Below are 21858 nucleotides of genomic sequence, written 5' to 3' on the forward strand. Positions count from 1 at the left end.
GATCGATAATGTCTATGATACAATTCATTGCTATTATCTCAGCAGGATACTAACTATCCTGTCAGATAAAATATAAAACTACCATGGCACAGAAGGCACATTAGGGACAGACCAGTCGTTTTCCTTGGGGGAGGAGGTTTCATTGGGAGGCTAGATATGTATCATCCGAGCCTGCAAAACAGATATTCTGTGAAATCAAAATTATGAGCCATTAACGTTTTGGTTAAAAATCGCTTGTTGCAACTATGCATATTTCGTGAAAGACAACTTGTTTTTTTATTACAGCTTACTTATTTTTATAAGTATACCCTTCTTATCCCCTCGAGAATATCAAATGGTCGATCCACTACAGGTGATCATTTGTCAAGGCACTGACAGAATTATGGGTTGATATATAACATCCTCATAATCAACATATATGCAACACAAATACAGATCATATGTCCGTCAAGCGAGGTGTCACGTGACACGATGAAACAGGTACTCTTGGTGTCCTTGACCTCAATAGATCGGTTCCTCTGTTTAACACATGAGATCATTCTCAAATGGTTTTCTCAGTCCTAACTTTCTACACGTCTCTAACAGTCAATTGTATCCCTGTGATTTAGCATAGATTCCTTCTCTGATGCGTCAATGTTGAGACGCGTATCACGTTTTGGCACAAATGATTTGTGATTGTATTTAGTCTTTGACTTTGGAAGCGGAAGCTTGGATTTGAACCTCCGTTTGTCATTGTTGTTCTTTTCATTTTGTTCCTCTGTGTTAGCACTAATACGAACACCCGAATCTGACACACCTGTGTCAGTGGTTCCATTGTGTACGGGAGTCATATACTCATTCTCTGGAACTGCCTCTGAGTTTAGTCTCCGTTTGTCTTTGCTGTTCTTTTCGCTTTGATGCTCAGTGTTGGTGCCAGTGAAAACATTCGGTTCTGAGACACCTGTGTCAGAAGATCCATATTGTAGTGGCGTCTCGTACCCATCTTCGGGATCTGCCTCTGTGTTCTGTCTTTGGGAAAGGTATTTGTCAAGATGGTCCGCGATATTCGTAGCCAGTTGGCTGTTACTATCAGGTGCGTTGTGAAGATACATATCAGGAACTTTGGGAGTTGACAAGCCACTATTACAACTATCAGTGTAGTCCCCATAACTCCCATTTTCAACATTGGAACCGTTCTGAAAGATGAAGATGCCTCTACCAGGGACATTTAGAAGATCAACATGCTTCTCTGGCATTCCTGCTGCTCCATCACCTGCCTCAGTGTCAAAGACAAGACTTCCGTTCCTCTTGACAAATTCTGGACCATCAACAGGAGACCCTGAGTCATCAGAAGCAAGTGAATCACGACCCACTGTCGTTTCCTCGTCTGAAGGAGGTTCTACAGTGAATACAACCTTGGGGGTTGTTTTGGGTTCTTCTTCTTCTTCCTCCTCTACAGCTTCCACTATAGGGCTCATGTATGGGGTACTGAGGTTCCCAGATCTGTTCCTCAGACAAGCAAGAGGTTTGTTTTCAGGGGTAGGGATTCGAGGCAGTGCGCGATCTTCTAAGAGGCGTTTCTTCATACCGTCCATGTCGTCTACGATCTCATCGTAGTGGGAATCAGTTCCACCCGAGTTGAACAATCTGTGTACACTAGGGTGTTGAGATACACTGTCACACTGTCCTTCCTCCTCGTTGCCAGGTGTCTTCGACTTCGATCTGAAACATCCACAAAATATCCCCTAAGTCAAATGTACAGGAGTATTAGTCATTTCTGGCAAAACATACCAAATGATGACACACACCGTAAGATATGTACGACTTTTCATTACAGCCACGAAATATTCCAGCTCCATAGCGGCCGACTGTAACTAATCGATCAGGTCAGCCAGTGGGTAATATTAAGACCAACGACCCAACCTGTCGGGGTAGAATGATGACTATGCAATAAGGTCTCCTGACCACCTGGTCCACGAAGATCGATCGCAATTGTTTATCCAAGATGGACGGACTTGTTAGGTTTGGTAGCTTTGTGACGGCTGATTGTCGCCAGAGATTGTGGCCAGCGATTTGTTCAGCACAGACGCGCACTTGCTCTCACACTAACTGTATAACATTAAACTAACCTTCTCTTACACCTCCAAAAGATCACCACAGCAACAATGATGAGGATAACCAGGGCACAACCCACCACTGGCAGCAGGTAATCTGCAGAATATAAGTAGTCATGGTTATCAAGTGACGAAGGTTAGGGGAGAATGTCGTAAAATGCACAGGCATCGTGCTGTTATATTTTGATAAAAATGTTTTTATTGTCAGAAAGTCTGTGTTACAAGATTGAGGATCACCATCAGGGAAGGGCTGACTCTCATTTGTACCTTATGAATGCGTATTGACAGAATTCCTTTTCACATACATTCATACTAATACTGTCGTAAGTTTAAAATAACTACTAGCTTTTACTATGTGTCTGCTTTTCACTTATACCTTGGCAAGACTAACTGAAATCTCGATGGCAGAATGCCCACTTTGTGTAAATAATTATTGAGTTTATTTCTGCTTAAGAAATTAATTTTCTCAACAGAATACCTCTAACTTTCTTAAAACCATCAATATGTGGTTTTACCCCCTGACAGCGACAGCGTATAGTGCTGTTAGTGATTAAGTTTGTATAAAAATGCATTATTTTAGAAGCAAAGCAAACATTAACTAAAAAAGAACTTTTCCAATGATACATACAATAAAAGGGGACAAAAGACACACATTATGTTTTAAGTAAACTAAACAATGAACCGTCTGTTAATTAAAGAGCATGTTTCGTTTTACACCTGAAGTGGACATGTTTGTCATCGAAGTCACTTTAAATCCCTCGAATCGGTCACTAACTCTGCCAGCAGAGAAATATTGATCAAATCTCTCGTATCTCTTGATGTAGACACTGTTATCCATAAAACGAACACAAACATTAACAGTTTTGTAAAAGAGTGGAATGAAACGTGTTCGTTTGTACTGTTACTGAGAAGAAAGTATAAGCGCTCCTTCTTCACAATTTGTTTCAGTAATTCTATTGTGCCCGAGAAACTTATTGTTTAATGGAGCATGATTTTTCTCATGAGCAATAATATCTGTACTATGCACGCACGCACGCACGCACGCATGCACGCACACATGTATATGTGTTTGTGTGGTGTGTGTGTATTACATTTAGCAGATTTAAAAGTAATCTCTGTTACAGATATCTTACATGCATATAAGAGTGAGTATATAAAGTTTGCGTCTCATTTACCAGTTTTATAAAAATAAAGGCTTACAAAGAAAAATAAATTCACATTGTATTTATTTGGGCAAGAGAACCAACACGTTAAACGCTTTCACATCCTGTTTGAATATAGATAGTCAGTACTTAAGAATACCCCGTCTTGACCTCAGAAACAAAATCCATTTCCTGTAAAGGGAAAAAGGGAAACAAAAATTTGAACGATCACTGAAAATCAGTGATGACAGCTGTGTTCGCGGAACACGGAAGCATGTGGTGTTATACCAGTAGCGCTCATCATTCACAAAATGTGTCTAAAAATTGAAGTATTTTGGGCCGGACGCTGCACAGCAGTATTCCTGCCATGCCAGGGAGGTCTATAAACAAACCAGACAATCAAGTGATCGATGGACCCTTGTCGTCCTCTTTGTTCCTTTAATCGGTATAGATATTGTATATTTGTAAATGCCGGTGACAAATCTTACTGTACCTTGATCTTCAAACATGCTCATGAGGCCAGACTTGGTTGTCACGGCCTCCGTGGGTTTATCTCCTTGTTGTTGTTTAGGTGTCACTGGTAGTGGAACTGTTTTTTCTACCACACACAGCTCCCTCCCATCCGCTCTCACACTGTACACAACTCCCTGTGTCCCTGTTACACTCCACACATTTGTCCGGGCAGGTTCTTGTACACTTTTGGCCGTAAAACCCATCTGTGCATCCCAGCAAACACGTGCCATTGTTTTGGTCACACGTAGTGCAGTCAGCACCATCTTGTCCACACTGCTGACATTGATCACATTGTTTGTTACACGTGTCTCCATAGAATCCTGACTGGCATCCTGCGGTACATCTTCCGTCTTTTCGGCGACATGACCTATTCCTGCAGTTCCCACACGTCTTCTCACAGTCATCGCCATATCGTCCCTCATTACACTTAGTGCATTGGCCAGTCTGCTGGTCACAAGTGGCACAGTCCTGCTTGCACCATTGTTGGCACGCCAGGCCGGTGTAGGAGTCCATGCAGCCTTTCACACAGCGCATTGATACTTGGCCATCGATGTAATCGCATTCCGAGTCTTTACAATTATTGCTGCAGACCTGATCGCACAAGTTGATGTTTCTCCCTCCTCCACATTGTCGGGGGCACTTGTACCGGTCGGTGCCGTCATTACGACATGGGGTACAGGGGGCCGGGTATTTGTTATCAGAACAATATTGCCAGCCTGGGGATACAAAACAGTGCAAGTTAGAAACGATAAACAGTGTTCAATTCATCGTCAGCTTAACTCTGAACATTATCAAAGGTTGTTGCTGACAAGACATAAAATCACAGTAACAATGATAACAACAGTGTACTTGCAGTAAGTGAGCATTCTTAGCCTAAACTGACATCAGGGCCTAGATTTTCGAAGCTCTCTTAGCGCTAATATAGTCGTAAGTGTCATACATTAACATTAACTTACATATGTCTTAGTGCTAATAGAGCTTCGAAAATCTAGGCCAGGTGTTTCATGAAATAAGGTACTCCTTCTAATGATGATGCGTGGTGAGTGAGTAGGAGTTGGGTTTAACAGCGTTGTTATAATTATAAGTACTCCACGGTTTGATTAGGCAGGACCGAAGTGATGCAAGAAAGTTAAATGGACGAGCAGACATATAATTTTACTCCACAATCGTCGTTCACGAAACTGGACAGAGTTAATTTCATTTCCGGTTCCCATGTTCGTATACACATCGGCCACTCATTAATAGATTCAACTGCAGTTGACTCGATGGTGAAATGTTTCGTTAGCATCTTTCCAACGTTTCAGTCTTCTGTTATACATCCCAGGGACTATCAACGCCTAGCTGTCCCGGCCCAGTGTACATGTACACAGTCATGTCATTGTGTGGAAGTCGGTGATTCACTGATGCTACGCACGTCTATTTGAAGACAGCTCTGGAACCTACAGCACTCTCATGCAACCAACCAAATACAAATCGAGAAGGGAATATGATCTGCTATGCTACGATAACTGATGTTTGGGACATATATTATTCATTGTGTTTTAAACTTTTAATGTGACAGGATACTGTAAAATGATCTTCAGCAACCAATGCTTGTCGTACAACGCGACTATCGGGTGGTTAGAGTGTTAATGATTGTCATTGAATCCGTAATGAACACATCGATACCCTTGATGTAACGGTCTCCGCCAAAGTCGAGTATTTACTAACACAATGTTGAAATGTTGCTTAATACAGCGTTACAATAGCAATGACAAACAAACAACTAAATCAGAAAGTCGGCCTGAAAGGGACTAACAGGATGTGATGCACAGATAAGGAGCATAAGAAATATCGTCACTATATTCATATCACGGTGTTTGATTTCACACGCTGAATAGTGGTGCTCTTTATGCATCAGCAGAACTCCCATTTGAGCAGCTGCGCATATACGATTATACGTAGGAGCCGTCTTTCTTAATGACCGTAATATCTCTAGATATAGTAACTATTGCTTTGACAGTTGGCTATAACGCCTAGTACACGTGTGTTCATGAACTAGTACATGGATTTGTCATTAATGTGAGTGAGTGGATGGGTGTAATACCGCCTTTAACAGTATCAACAGTATCTCATCGTGTGAGGTTAATCTGGGAAGAAACACAGAGGTGATGTAAAACATCAAGTGAGTGAGCCAGTGTTGTTTTACGCCGCTTTTAGCAATATTCCAGCAATATCACGGCGGAGGACACCAGAAATGGGCTTTACGCATTGTACCCATGTGGGGGATCGAACCCTGGTCTCTAGCGTGGCGCTTTAACCACCAGGTTACCACAGAGCTCCTTGAACATCAAATACGTTGGTATAATGCTGAAATACTAAGAATCAAGATCAGGGCTAAGCTAACATTCGAAGTCCATCACGCCTTAGGCAACAACTCTGTACATCCTGTTGCCTTTCCTCAGACAACTGGGCCACTTGTTCACCCTGTTCTCAACTCGTATGTTTACGTAATGTACATACACGTAGGTTAAGCCTTAAGTTTTTTATAGAGTCTTATCATTTTACTGTTATATTTAGATTTTATGTTGCATTTAGTGTGCTTGTCGTACTTACCGGAACACTGAAGTAGGTAGATAAGAAAAACAGCCAATACAGCCCGACCGAACATCTTGGCGTGGAGAACTCAGTTCAACTGCAAGATAAAACAAATTTCAATAAACTGGCATTCAAAGTGTTAGTAAGTCAGTTGAGTTTAACGTCTCTTCAGACAGTAAATCAGAACCAAGCACAACGCGTCAGATTACACTATGAAGGAAGTCCGTCTTGGTGCACGCGGGTAACCGTTGACCGTTTGACCGCGCCATCGCCGCAGAGCAGGCATGGTGCTGGACACCAACAATCCTAATCAGTGAGAACCTGGAAGCGCGACCTCTGCTTGACCACGTGACATAAGTTTACACAGCGGACCGTGCCCATTAAACCAGTAGAGGCGTGTCAGTCGACTCATTACAAGGAGCACGTCTCTAAAATCATTAGGTTGTAACTATATGCAGACATACGCAAAGGTCATACCAATGCAGGTTTATTGTATACACGAAACACAAATTCAAACTTAGTCATCACACACGAATTTCACTTTTTCAGCGGTATGGATTTACAATTTTTGTCAAATTCAGTTTTTGTATTCTTATCGTTCATGACTATTTTTAGAATCTCTTTCGACTGATAATCGAGGAACGATAATTCCCTGATCTAGTTCACATTTTGTTAAAAGTGGGTATTAAAATGAATATGTTTGGTAGTTTTATACTCAGTACTTCATTAATAGCACAACCTGGCTGGTTAGTCCAGCACGGTTTATTAATATCTCCTCTAGACATCTCGCTGATACCTCGACATTGTGTCAGTAGTGACATCTACTGAAGCCAAGATGAACCATATCCCAATGTCACCATGAACCTATCTCTCAACGTATGGGTTGGCGAGAACAACAGATCGGCCTGTTCAGATCTTACATGGGCGTAGCGACCCTGAGCATCTTTCAGTTATCAGTAAACGGACATAGCCTTCACGATACAGAACCCTGCTAACATCTTTTTGTGGTGTCATATATCCAGTAACCACAGGTTTTACATACCTACAGGGCCACACGCCCAGAAAGCCACCACGAGAATGTTGTCCGTCCATTCACCCACTTTCTTCTTGAGACTGCCCTGACCAACAAGCGGCAGGTATATTAGTCAGGAAACTGGCCGCTTACCACCACATATAGCTAGCTACCTTCTATAAATACACATAGTTGCGTTGCAACAATGACAGGTCGTATGTAATACCAGCTTCTGAATAATTTCCGTGTTTAAAGCACTCGTGGCTCCAGACATCAGCCTATGGTTCACGTGTGACGCTACTGCTGTGTTTAGCCATGCATGACTCGAACGTTTAAACAATGTGTACATGTGTGTCAAACACAGGGCATGCAGTTCAGATTCTGTGTCTATTGTTAAGTGGGTGACATACTCATTTATTCATCACACCTGATCTGTGTTAAGAGTGTTGGTTTTCTACATAAACATATCTTGATACTTTCAAATAAAAAACACATTACAGTGATCACAAAAAATACCTGTACATTGTACTGTTCCGAATATGAGAAGGGTATGTTTAGGAACAAAATACTATTGATACCAGGTGTGCGCGACAAGTAAACGCACCCTGTCCCATTATAAACCCATGCAAAGGCATGTCAAATAAATATCTAAAAATACCACTGTCGTAAACTAAAAGTCAAAATTAAAATTTCTATCAATACGTCCCTTTAGGAAGTGTGCGCCACATGCCTACCTTAAACATTTTGAGAGCTTTACCGGGGCCGGTAAACACAAATATCCTGTCAAAGGCAAGCTTTTGTGAAAAGATGAGTTTTTCGAGGTGATGTATCACATGTTTTATGTCCTGACAATCATTCTGGACGACGTCATGCACTGAATACCTGTATATGAGCAACGGCAGAGCACATGCGTCATACATTCGCACCGGTAGTATTGTATGACATTTTAGTCATATCTAGATCGGATAAACTCGCTTAAATACCATAGATGTGTTTAACGTCTATAAAGAGTCTTCTCGGATGGGAGAAACTGTATCATAGCAACATCTGTACAAGTCCCACTTGTTGATATCGACTCATCTGTTATTTAAACAGCTTGTTATTGTGACGGGAGTACATCTGACACGGACTGACGTGTATAATATGCCTGTATTGATATGTGACAAAACAGAAGGCTAACCTTGAGATCTTGTTTATAGGGCATTCGACAGAATTTAAAACAAAAGAAATTCATCTTCATATATCATGAATTTATTTCAATATTTTGTACCAGGTCGCTCTGTGGCATGTTGACTGCATATGATGTGGCAGAATATGTGTGAACATGTGTGAATATATGGCAGTATGTGGTGTGTGACCATGACGCAGTATTCAGTGTGAATATATGACAGTGTATAGTGTGAATATGTGACATTATATGGTGTGAATATATATATGACAGTGTATAGAAGTGAATATGTGACATTATATGGTGTAAATATATGACAGTGTATAGTGTGAATATATATGACAGTGTATAAAGATGTGAATATGTGACAGTACATGTGTGTGAATATGTGACATTACATGGTGTGAATATATGACATTATATGGTGTGAATATATGACAGTGTATAGTGTGAATATGTGACAGTACATGTGTGAATATGTGACATTACATGGTGTGAATATATGACATTATATGGTGTGAATATATGACATTATATGGTGTGAATATGTGACAGTACATGTGTGAATATATGACATTATATAGTGTGAATATGTGACAGTGTATAGTGTGAATATGTGACATGTATATATGGTGTGAATATATATGACAGTGTATAGTGTGAATATGTGACCGTATATAGTTTGAATATGTGACAGTATCTAATGTGAACATTTCTTTCCCCTTCTATATAAACAGCTTGAAAATGTTGACAGTCTTCAGTTGATAGTCTTTCACCAAATTGAATCCTTCTCTTAATTTAGAAAAGATTGATTAAAATCGCAAATAAAGATTAGACTAAACCTCTTGTCAAAATGACCTTCAGATAAATCTAAAAATGACTTCATGTCATTTCAATGTCACTTCAAACAAATCAAGTAACTTACCTCACTGGAGGGCTTATTTCATCAAGCCTGATTGGAATGATTTAAGGATATCCTGCCTCCGTCTACTATCCACAGAATGATTTAAGGATAACCTGCCGCCGTTTACCATCCACATCACCAACAGGTAGCCATGGGACCCTGCATTGTTCGCAGTGTAAATGGTACTGCTGGGTCAGAGACACATTACACCTGCTCCTGTTAAGATATGGACAGTTGACAACAGTGGCGGTTTTCAGTTTCCTTGTGTAGCTGTAGGGTGGTGAAACCTGCCAACAAACAGGCTGTCGATGTGTGCTAAATGGGGTCCCATTGTCAGTCATAGTCAGTTGGATTGCCCGATTGATGTAGGTGAAAGGTGAAGCTGAAAATGTTGGCGTATGTGTATGTATACGTGTACGTGTAGATGACTTGCTGTAGGTGTAGGTGTAGGTGAAGAGTGTAGGTGTAGGTGTAGGTGTGTAGGTGTAGGTGTAGGTGTGTAGGTGTAGGTGTAGGTGTAGGTGTAAGTGTAGGTGTAGAGTGTAGGTGTAGGTGTAGAGTGTAGGTGTAGGTGTAGGTGTAGGTGTAGGTGGTGTTGGTGTAGGTGTAGGTGTAGGTGTAGGTGTAGGTGTAGGTGTAGGTGTAGGTGTAGGTGTAGGTGTTGGTGTTGGTGTAGGTGTAGGTGTAGGTGTAGGTGTAGGTGTAGGTGTAGGTGTAGGTGTAGGTGTAAGGTGTAGGTGTAGGTGTAGGTGTAGGTGTAGGTGTAGGTGTAGGTGTAGGTGTAGGTGTAGGTGTAGGTGTAGGTGTTGGGGTGTAGGTGTGTGGTGTGTAGGTGTAGGGTGTAGGTGTAGGTGTAGGTGTAGGTGTAGGTGTAGGTGTGGTGTAGGTGTAGGTGTAGGAGGGTGTAGGTGTAGGTGTAGGGTGTAGGTGTAGGTGTGGTGTAGGTGTAGGTGTAGAGTGTAGGTGTAGTGTAGGTGTAGTGGTGTAGGTGTAAGTGTGAAGTAGAAAGTGTAGTTGTAGGTGTAAGGTGTAGGTGTAGAGTGTAGGTGAAGGTGTAGAGTGTGGAGTGTGGGGAGTGGTGGTGTAGGGTGTAGGTGTAGGTGTAGGTGTAGGTGTAGGTGTAGGTGTAGGTGTAGGTGTAGGTGTAGGAAGTGTAAGTGTAAGTGTAGGTGTAGTGTAGTTGAAAGGTGAAGTTGTAGTTGTAGGTGTAGGTGTAGGTGTAGGTGTAGGTGAAGGTGTAGGTGTGCAGGTGTGGGTGTGGGTGTGGGTGTAGGTGTAGGTGTGGGTGTGGGTGTAGGTGTAGGTGTAGGTGGGTGTAGGTGTAGGTATTTGGTGTAGGTGAAGGTGTAGGGGTGTATTGTAGAGTGTAAGGTGTAGGTGTAGGTGTAGGTGAAAGGTGTAGAGTGTATGTGTGAAGTGTGAGTTAGAGTGTAGGTGTAGAGTGTAGGTGAAGGTGTAGAAAGGTGTAGGTGTAGGTGTAGGTGTAGGTGTAGGTGTAGGTGTATATGAAGGTGTAGGTTAGGTGTAGGTGAAGGTGTGGGTGTAGGGTGTAGGGTGTGTAGGTGTAGTAAGAGTGAAGTTGTAGGTGAGGGTGTAGTGTAGTGTAGGTGTAGGTGTAAGTGTAAGTAAGTGTGAAGGAGCAGGTGTAGGTGTAGGGTGTTAGAGTGAAGTGTTCCAAGGAGGAATATTGCTTGTGTGAGATCATATGATATCTCCAAAGAGATATCGGGAATTTTGTACAAATGCCCCTGACAATGCTATGACATCACATTGCTATGACATCATGTCATTTCAATGTCACTTCCAAACAAATCAAGTAACTTACCTCACTGGAGGCTTATTTCATCAAGCCTGATTGGAATGATTTAGGATATCCTGCCTCCGTCTACTATCCACAGAATGATTTAAGGATAACCTGCCGCCGTTTACCATCCACATCACCAACAGGTAGCCACAGGGACCCTGCATTGTTCGCAGTGTAAATGGTACTGCTGGGTCAGGGACACATTACACCTGCTCCTGTTAAGATATGGACAGTTGACAACAGTGGCGGTTTCAGTTTCCTTGTGTAGCTGTAGGGTGGTGAAACCTGCCAACAAACAGGCTGTCGATGTGTGCTAAATGGGGTCCCATTGTCAGTCATAGTCAGTTGGATTGCCCGATTGATGTAGGTGAAAGGTGAAGCTGAAAATGTTGGCGTATGTGTATGTATACGTGTACGTGTAGATGACGCTGTAGGGGGTGTAGGTGTAGGTGAAGGTGTAGGTGTAGGTGTAGGTGTAGGTGTAGGTGTAGGTGTAGGTGTAGGTGTAGGTGTAGGTGTAGGTGTAGGTGTAGGTGTTGGTGTAGGTGTAGGTGTAGGTGTAGGTGTAGGTGTAGGTGTTGGTGTTGGTGTAGGTGTTGGTGTAGGTGTAGGTGTAGGTGTAGGGTGTAGGTGTAGGTGTAGGTGTTGGTGTTGAGTGTTAGGTGTAGGGTGTGTAGGTGTAGGTGAAAGGTGTAGGTGTAGGTGTAGGTGTGGAGGTGTAGGTGTAGAGTGTAGGTGTTGGTGTTGGTGTTGGGTGTTGGTGTAGGTGTAGGTGTAGGTGTAGGTGTAAGTGTAGGGTGTAAGTGTAGTTGAAGGTGAAGTTGTAGTTGTAGGTGTAGGTGTAGGTGAAGGTGTAGGTGTAGGTGTAAGGTGTAGTTGAAGGTGAAGTTGTAGTTGTAGGTGTAGGTGTAGGTGTAGGTGAAGGTGAAGGTGTAGGTGTAGGTGTGGGTGTGGGTGTGGGTGTGGGTGTGGGTGTGGGGTGTGGGTTTGGGTGTGGGTGTGGGTGTTGGTGTAGGTGAAAGGTGAGGGTGTATTTTAAGGTAGGTAGGTGTAGGTGTAGGTGAAGGTGTAGGTGTAGGTGAAGGTGAAGGTGTAGGTGGGAGTAAGGTGTAGTGAAGGTGTAGGTGTAGGTGAAGGTGTAGGTGTAGGTGTAGGTGTATATGAAGGTGTAGGTTAGGTGTAGGTGAAGGTGTAGGTGTAGGGTGAAGGTGTAGGTGTAGGTGTAAGTGAAGTTGTAGGTGAAGGTGTCAGTGAAGGTGTAGGTGTAGAGTGTAGGTGTAGGTGAAGGTGTAAGTGAAGGTCAGTATAGGTGAAGGAGCAGGTGTAGGTGTAGGTAAAGATTTATCATCCAATGTCGTGTTCCACAGGAGATATTGCTTGTGTGAGATCATATGATATCTCCAAGGAGATACCGTTTTTACAGTAGATTTTGTACAAATGCCCCTGACAATGCTATGACGTCACAGTGCTATGACATCACTGCAAGTATAATGGTACTTCAGTGTTTAGAGATGAACATTTTTCATGTTGAAAACTAATGAGGAATCATTTTTGATGATAAATAGAATCTCACCCTCGTGTCTACTGATATCAGTTATATCCACACTCGTTGATACAGGTAAAAATATCTTCTGCAAGACTCGGATATTTGTAACTTTATCAACTCGTGTTGATATAATTGCTATCAGTAGACACTAGGGTGAGATTCCCCATGTAGGTGTGGTATTCATCTGATTGTGTTTAGTAATTGCTTTTAACCCCCATATATTTGATTTGGAAAACCGGAGTCGCCTAATTTGAAATTGATCTTGACAAACTGACCTCACACAGATACCCTGCAGCTTATCTCTTTCTTTATCAACATTTGTTATGGACCATTTGCAGAAGTACTGATGTCTATTTTCTCCAAGTCATTATTATATAAAACAAACAATGGGAAAATGCTTGGATTACCATATAAACCACGACACGACACGAGGATTGTACGGCACTTCACTTGCCTGATGCCTCGTTCACGTGAAGACCCTCGGCGCACTTTAAAAAAGTATTATTAAGTCTATTAGCTGAAGGATTTGTTACATGTAGACCACGATGATGGTTACATTTACTTTATGTGATGCTGTAATTGCTGTTCGGCTTTTCAAATAAAATCATGCAAATCGTATGAGAAATATAAATACACTGACGACCAAGCGAAACTTTACCATACCCTGTGTTCCTTTGTATCTGATAGTTGATGTCAGGGGATCGAACCTATGGCCTTCCATTCTGCCAGCAGACACTCCACCCACTAGACCACGGAGAGTCGGGAGAACGAAGACGGTGTGATTTAGGAATATTTTGTGTTCACCAGTGACCAGTGTTTTCATATATACATAGGTGCATCAGTAAGATCGTTGTGTATCTAAAGTTACTTTGAACGCGTTATATCACGAAAACCTTGAAAGAAAATATTAAATGCGGCTAGACATCCGGTTACTTCTGTATTCAACTGTTTATGCGTTTAATATCCCTGTAACGATAAAGGGTCACGATGACCTCAGTGCAATCAGTGCAGTCACTCATCCAGGAACATAGCCTTGCTCAGTCGGATGGGTGGTACCGGAAACCATCGCTGGATATCTCACAGCATCCGGAAACCATCCCGCGAGTACCTAAAATAAGTAAGTACAAAGGACACCGTGTGTCCAGCCGTACCTGCAGCACACAGTTTGCCTATAAATGTACGTGTATATCATTTTTTGGGAATTTCCCTGCATTTTGGGGATCAGATTAAATCGTTGTGTGGCGTGTAAAAACATAATTGCGGGTGAGAAAGATAAAACCTGTTGAGTTTTAATTCATATTGACATGAAAATGGCCCACCCAAAATACCGTAAATATATATAAAGTGAACAAGCGAATATTGTTTAAAGACACTTTTGAAGAGTATTTGAGTTATACCACCATGCATGTTGTTGATGTGGTTATGACAGTCGAATATAGATCCTTCCAGTCAAAAAGAAACTTCACATTCTTTCTTCAGGGCACTATAAAAGAACAAGAGATGGTAAGATGGTTAAATTGTTATTATTTCGTTGTTGAGATCTGTGTGATGTACTCGATACACTGACAGTGCCATAATCAGTTCCATTAGGCTACACCGCCGTTTCAAAACATGGGTATACAGAATGTCAAGTCACAAGAATAAAATGCGAAATTTCTCAGTTCAATATCGTGTATGGCCGCCCCGTGCATTCACCACTGCCAAACACCGTCTCCTCATCGACTGCCTGATGCTTGTGAACACGTGGTTGGGGATTCTGCGCCATTGCTCTTGCAAGGCAGCGCCAAGTTCCTGCAAATTCTGAGGTTGGTTCCTAAGACCACGAAGCCTTCTCCCAAGTGCATCCCAAACGTGCTCTATTGGATTAAGGTCAGGGGACCTCGATGGCCAGTCCATGACGTTGATTCCAGGGTGAGCACCTGGTCGCGGTAAGCAGCAGCTGTGAGGTTTCCACGGATGACCAGAAGTCGGGAACGGTTGTTCCCACAGAAAGCACCCCACACCATGCAACTTCCGCCCCCGAATCTGTCGACTTCCTGTACACAACAGTGGGCATACCGTTCACGACGTCGTCTCCAGACTCTATGCCTGCCGTCCGCGAATCTGAGGGTAAACCTGGATTCATCGCTAAAGACGACTCGATTCCAGTCTCTCTGGGTCCATCGGAGGTGACGTTGGGCCCACAGCAGACGTTGATGTTGATGAAACGGCGTCAATATTGGCCCACGATATGGACGTCGAGAATGGAGATTGGCAGCCTGCAACCGATTTCGAATGGTCTGTGAGGACAGTCGACCTCTAAACATCTCAGCCCTGGTTCGTGAAGCCGGCAGAAATCTGTCACGACGATTTGAGGGTCTTCTGCTCGTGACGTCACACGTCGACGACCCGACCTTGGGCGATCAGAAGTGGTGCCAGTTTGTTGTAGACGACCTCGCAAGTCATACACAGTACGACGGCTGCATCCCATTGCTCTTGCGACGTCAATAACTGATCTTCCCGCTTGCAACATGCCAACGGCATGTTCACGTTGCACATTTGACAATCGTGGCATTTCAAGTACTGTTAGAACTGTGGTTTCAAAGTATTTTTCAATTCTTGAGGCCAATGCAAACACGTGCATATGAAGAAAACTTCGATGCGAAGATCACGTGATCGACTGCACATGCAAAACCTGATTTGGCACTAACGTCATTTGCACGACGAGATGGATGGGACTCTATGTTGTAGAGTGTGTTTTGCTAACGTTTTCTAGAGTCGAAAGATAGGGATCCCATTTCGGATACATAGATGTATCATCAGAGAAAACATTATTCATTATTTTTCAAATTACATTTGGTGAAGTTTCTTTTTGACTCAGTATATATGTATGGAGGTATCCTCTCGTACCTCAAAGCTGCCTCTTGTACATTACGGACTGTCCTTTAAAGCAATACGGTATTTGAAATGTATTATTTCCCCGGCATCAGTCGTTAGGGCTCCAGATAAGATTTAGCTCATGTGGGTACCGTACCCATTTTTAATTTTTTGGAGTGGGTATTAGGAATGTTGAGTAGGTATTTCATTTTCCGTTACCCACTGCTTTCAAACACGTGCATATTTCAGTCATTTTACTCACCTAAGTATTATGTCATTGATGTAAGTTTACTAAGCAGGTATGTTCTGGCTTATATCATACCTAATCAAAACTTAAATATAATGGACATGATTTCATAAAAATCGCTCATCCTGTACTGACAGTACAATACAAGTCTTATACTAACAGCAATCGATGTCTTTTCATCACGCAAGCGATTTTTACAAATACATTCCATACACATTTGTTTGAAACTTTTGCGTATCTAACATTTTAAATGCGTAATTGGTACGCAACAATTATGCCTAATTGGAAATTTTCTATGCGTATTTTACCCGGATACGCAGCTTATCTGGGCCTCTGAGCCGTTGTCTATTAGATAAAGGACAGAGGCCGATATGTTACGGTATATTACGATGGTGGCTGCAGTGTGTTATTATTAGTTGTTATGCTTTTCAAATAAAAGGCAAGGTGTAACATATGTTAGATTTGGGATTACACTTTCTTTGTAAAGTACAGATTCTAGTACTTTTGGGGTTTACCCGCTCAGCCACAGCGGCTTCTACTGAGTGGCTGAGCGGGTGGTTAGGTGGCAGAGTTTGTGTGCTGGCGATTAGGTGCCTGACTCTGAGGTTGTGGGTTCGAATCCCGGATGGGACTCATCCCAAAAGTACTAGAATCTGTACTTTACTAAGAAAGTGTAATCCCAAATGTGACATATGTTACATTTGACCATTTTCTAAATGGCATTGTGTATTCAAAAGGCAAGCTGTATAAGAAGTATATATAAACAGGCTGACTGCCAAAGGAACCTCTACATAATCTATGTCCTTTAGTATCTGATAGCTAACTCTGAACAATAAGTTTTTTAATATGTCGGTAAATGTATTTGCCATTAGGTTGGTATGTTTATTTGTCATTATGTGACGGATATAATTTTGAGTAGTGGAATTGGGTCTAATGCCGTATTCAACACCATGTCAACTAATTTAATTCTATCCGTGACGCTTTGTGGAATGTTTCATTGAGAATTTGTAAATTGAGAATGTTAAACCCTAAACACATAACATCATATTATAGCACCCATTGCTACTTTGAACAGCTCTACCTCCTGCTGACCCGTGAAGATTCGGGTTACAATTAATCTTCAGTAACCTGAGGCAATTAACGGGATGGGCGGTCAGGCTCGCTGACTTGGTTGACACATGTCATCGTATCCCAATTGCGTAGATCGATGATCATGATGTTGATCACTGGATTGTCTGGTACGGACTCGATTATTTACCGACCGCCGCCATATAGCTGGAATATTGTTGGGTGCGGCGTTAAACGACAAACCAACACAAAATGAAGTAGCAGTATCCACTTCAGCTAATTAGGGCAGAGTTACAACAGGTAAATAAGAGAAATAGATGCTTGTTGGTCATAAACACGCTAAGTTTATTGTCCACACCTCGGCCTGTTATGATGAAAATCATAATATATATCATCTATTCTCACGAAATATGCACCATTTGTAATTTTATGTGTCCTCGCATAAACAAAACACTTTTTTACTGATTTAACCTGTTCATTTCATGTTTATATCAGGCGACAGACTTGGTAGGTATCCGAGACATAGAAATTACTAATGATCGGTTATTCAGATTGTGTGACTCAGGGTAAAAGTTAACCAAAATCACCAAAATGTTCATGTCTCCAATGATAGTATAACATTTTGAGTGAATATTTCAAAGTAAATATTCATCTAATGTGAACAAAACTTACATTTTCGACATAAGATATTGTCCCTTTCGCCATATCCAGAACATATCTTTATATGGTTTACCTTTTGAAGATTTTTTGTTTAATATGATGTTCCATAAAAGTGTATTCCACGTTATCTAATGAAAATGACCATATAACTCTTCTAAACTTCAAATAATTATTTACTTTTAATTGGCTTATCATTGTTGATATTCTACACCAAACCAAACAGGTAATTAACGTGATTACAGTGGGAAAAGAAATCACTGTGCTTCCGTACTGTGTGTACTTTAAATAATGTATCAACCAAAGAAACTGTTAATCACTTTTGTATCTTTTAATGTAAGTCTGTGTAATAGTACAGGAACATTTCAAAAGTAATTTTTCAAAATTTCTTTTCGATATGGCAGTGTTACGGTACCGTAGATTACAAGATTTATATTCAAGTTGGTATAATGGCCAAGTTTTGTTGTTTATCAAAATATAATACAGATATAACTATGTGAAATACATTTCCAGTAATACTTAGTTAAAAATAACCCGTATGTATAGTAAGTTTGATTATCAATTTATGCCAATTAGTTTAGGCTCATTTTAGTAACGTAGATTACAATGACAGTTACGTTTTATTACTAGTTCTAAGCAAAGTTATGGTAACTGTCGTCAAAGGTCCATGTCACAATTTGCTTCACGTTATTTTGGGGATTTCTGTTCTGCAGTTGATGTTATACTGATGATGTCACGTAGATTACAAAGTAGAATTTGGGTACCCAATCATGATTGGCGATCTCCGTTCTCTCCTTGACATCTGACTTTTATAGTTTGAATTTTGTGAACTGTAAATGATGTTCTAACAATAAAATGACTTATTATTTACAAAGTTTCTAATTTTTTTACCTGTTCCAGTTATCAGTTGGTGCACATTTCGCGAGAATAGGTGATACAGAACGTGAACAATATGTACATACAAAGTCTTGATTTTTTCCTAAACAGCTTCCTTTGGGCGTGAAAGACAAACTGGTGCCAGTTTTATGAAAGGATTACTGAAGATCAATCATGTCACGTGATGTTCGAGAAAATATACGCTGCCCTACCGGTAGCACCCGATGTGGCTTTCTGCGCGCGGCTTAGTGCAGTACTTCTGTCAAGTTACATCCAGTACTTCTGTCAGTTACATCCCAGTTCTTCTGTCAGTTACATCCCAGTACCCAGTTACATCTTCTGTCAGTTACATCCCATTCTGCCTACAAATCGTTGCCTACACAAAATACGGTAGGCAGAACGGGAAATGATTTTGAACCTATAAATTAGTGGAACAACCCATTTACCAGTCACAGAAGGGTATGATTTTGTTTTGAGAAACGGTAAGTAATGCAGTTTCACTTAAACGACATGATAGTATTAGTGATAACGAATGGCAAGTTAAGGTTTCAAAGCTGTACCTAACATATTTATTTAGTCGTGCAGATTATCATCTCAAAGTTAGCATTAACTTAATCACTTATGCATGGTATTAACGTGTATTCAGAATGGGGCTGCTGTAGGCAGAATGGAACGACACCCTTCTGCCATGCGGCGACAGCCTGTAAACACACTCGACTCTCTACACAGAAATAGTGACATCAGAAAGGGTATCGTACTGCGGTATCGTCTGAGGTGTCGTACTGCGGTGTCAATAGCATGTATAATCTGTGTTGAGTGGCAAATGTGTAAATGGAAATAAGAACATATAACACACAGTATATACAACATAGAAGAAATTATTTTACCTGTTTCGTGTTGACTGATGAGAGATCCCAGCTACAGTGAGTCACGGGACACTAGTTTCAACTTCCCTATGGTGTTTAACGACAATGCAAAAGGTCACATGTAGGCATTGTCAGTGACAATACCACACTCTAAATATAGTCATGCTACATGGTACAGTTCTTCCTGTTCTTGAACAGTATTTTCAACATTTTACACATTTAAATGATTCATTTGAAAATTATGACAATGTCATAATACACACATATATATATACATATATATATATATATATATATATATATATATATATATATATATATATATATATATATATATATATATATATATATATATATATATATAAATATATATATATTATGTATGTGTGTGTGTGTGTGTGTGTGTATATATATAAGGATAATCTTGTTTTGAGGTAGGTCTTGTTTTGAGCGGGTTGAGGAGGCACCAGCCTATCACACACTAGACGCCAAAAGAAACGTTACCCTCCTACCTTTATGAATTACTGAAAAACTATCAAAGATATGTTAGAAGGTTTTAGTTTATAAGAAAGCTTAACACTACAGTTTTATGCAAATCTCGAAACAAAATTCTCAAATACATTCATATTTAGGTGAAATGCATCTTTTTCAGAAGAGTTAAATTGTCCTATATTCGTCCATGTCGAAATAAACCAATAATAGTGATTTTGATGTCCAAAAGAAAGGTTGAAATATAATCCTGCTTTGGGACAATGATAAACCATTTAAAGTGACCATTTTCAACTACTATAACAAGAAACAATTTTAGAGCGTGTAAAATTGTAAAACTGTAATTTCAGTCATTTAAAACATTTTCTGCTGATTTGCATTAGTGAAAACAAGTAAAACGTGTCTTAGATATTGTGAAAAAATGTTTAGGAACATCTAAGATTATCTTAATATTTTTTTGCTTGCAAAGTAACACTTTTCCATTTTCTGTTTACACATAGCAATATCAATCACCAAAACGCAGCAATATTCAAACAGTATTTACATCCATTTCACATGTGGAATGATTCTATAGGGTATATAGAGAGCCTAGAATACATGATCTGATACGCAAGTACGAGAAATATGCCACGATTAACAGCTGAAGGGAGAGAAAAAATCCATTGGGATGGTGCAGATGGGTTCGACATACAATGCTGTTGCCAGCGCCCTCGGATGCCACCGTATCACGGTTATAAGACTTATTTAGGGCTTCAGACAGACTGGGGTCACCGTAGACAGACCAAAAGTGGACGTCCACGCATCACAACGCCAGCTGAAGATAGGTACCCCCGCCATTGAGGAAGGAGGGTAACGTTTCTTTGGCGTTTAGTGTATATCAGACATGGTATAGCGCCGCACATGGCGAGGACGGGTAACCGAGTTACCCGGGACCGGTGGGTAAAGAGTTTGACCCGGGTAACCCATCCCGTTACCTTGACCCGCTTTGATCACGTGACTAATAAATGTAAAATTAATTGAATGTGTTTGTTATTATTTTTAAACCAGATTGTTCTCTTATGTTTGAGAATGTGGACTTGCACTGAAAACGCTAAGATATCAACTGTCGAAAACTAAGCATTCCACGTGTAACATAGGTTGCAAAGTACACAAAGTAGTTTATTGTTTCTATGTAAAGACTCAGGAACGCAGACATCCGCATCAAATAACGGGTACCCGGGTCGGGTCGGGTAATAGGTGGCCTGGTCGCGGGAAGGAAATTTGGACCCGTCCTATCCCTAGTGGCGTACATTGTTTCATGTATCACCCGCCCGTGTGAGAAGCAGTATCGCAACGGAAAACAAATTGGTGGTGGAATTGACACTCGTCACGCTGAAGATCCGGGTTCAAATATTGATAATATTTCAGTGTATCTTTTCATTCCTGGTATCACCGCCTATATGGTATATACTACTATGCCGTGTATCGTATTATAATTTTACTTTGATAATATATTGCCTATATGACGTGACAACCCTAACCCAAGATATATCAAGATGAACAAAGGTTAGGGGTCATAAGCTGTAGTGGGTAATGTGGGGTTACCTCGTAATCGAACAATTTTGACGTCACTAAGCGACGTCACGCTGCAAGTTGTCATCGCCTCGTCAGCAGGTGGGTACATTGATAATATTTTTAGTAAGTTTAGAAATTCATCTTACTCCTGGTATCACCGCCTATGAAAACTAACTCTAAAGCGTAACTAGTGAAATATGCCGTGTATCGTACGTTATAATTTCACGCGACTGAAAAATATATTCGCCTACATGACGTGACAATCCCCAACTTGCCTTCGGCCCCAAGATCTATATCATTGTAGAAGGATATCAGGATGGCCAAAATAACATATTAAGACACGCTTATATTTATTCTTGTGTAAATTTTGCAGAACACTGAGTTTTTTTACAAAATTTACAAAGAAGACAAAGCCTTTAACCCATAATCATAATCTCGATTGAGAACATTCTGCATTCTAGTAGCATCTATTTATCAACATAAAGA

The 21858-nt window shown here is 40.9% G+C and overlaps 1 protein-coding gene across 3 annotated transcripts; it reads right to left on the bottom strand.

Annotated features, from left to right (window-relative positions):
- Positions 1–237: 237 nt before the first annotated feature.
- Positions 238–19374, bottom strand: LOC124274628. Of its 3 annotated transcripts, none has more exons than XM_046709989.1 (5): positions 19351–19374; positions 6344–6422; positions 3729–4464; positions 2109–2190; positions 238–1701 (listed from the first exon to the last, which is right to left on the bottom strand). In XM_046709989.1, the coding sequence occupies exons 3-5, from the start codon at positions 4168–4170 to the stop codon at positions 579–581; spliced, it is 1647 nt and encodes a 548-aa protein (XP_046565945.1). In that variant the 5' UTR covers positions 4171–4464; positions 6344–6422; positions 19351–19374; the 3' UTR covers positions 238–578. The 3 variants fall into 3 exon arrangements, with proteins under 3 accessions (XP_046565945.1, XP_046565944.1, XP_046565943.1); XM_046709988.1 differs by lacking the exon at positions 19351–19374 and adding an exon at positions 9431–9753; XM_046709987.1 differs by lacking the exon at positions 19351–19374 and adding an exon at positions 7368–7590.
- Positions 19375–21858: the final 2484 nt, after the last annotated feature.

Source organism: Haliotis rubra, unplaced genomic scaffold (genome assembly GCF_003918875.1).
Source record: "Haliotis rubra isolate DU_JTF1 unplaced genomic scaffold, ASM391887v1 Scf1920, whole genome shotgun sequence".
Taxonomy (NCBI): domain Eukaryota; kingdom Metazoa; phylum Mollusca; class Gastropoda; order Lepetellida; family Haliotidae; genus Haliotis; species Haliotis rubra.

Coding starts and splice junctions, on each gene's coding strand:
- LOC124274628 (XM_046709989.1), bottom strand. CDS start 4,170: ATGAGGGACGATATGGCGATGACTGTGAGAAGACGTGTGGGAACTGCA. Junction 2,191..3,728: donor GAGCATGTTTGAAGATCAAG/GTACAGTAAGAT, acceptor TATATTCTGCAG/ATTACCTGCTGCCAGTGGTG. Junction 1,702..2,108: donor TTTTGGAGGTGTAAGAGAAG/GTTAGTTTAATG, acceptor TGGATGTTTCAG/ATCGAAGTCGAAGACACCTG.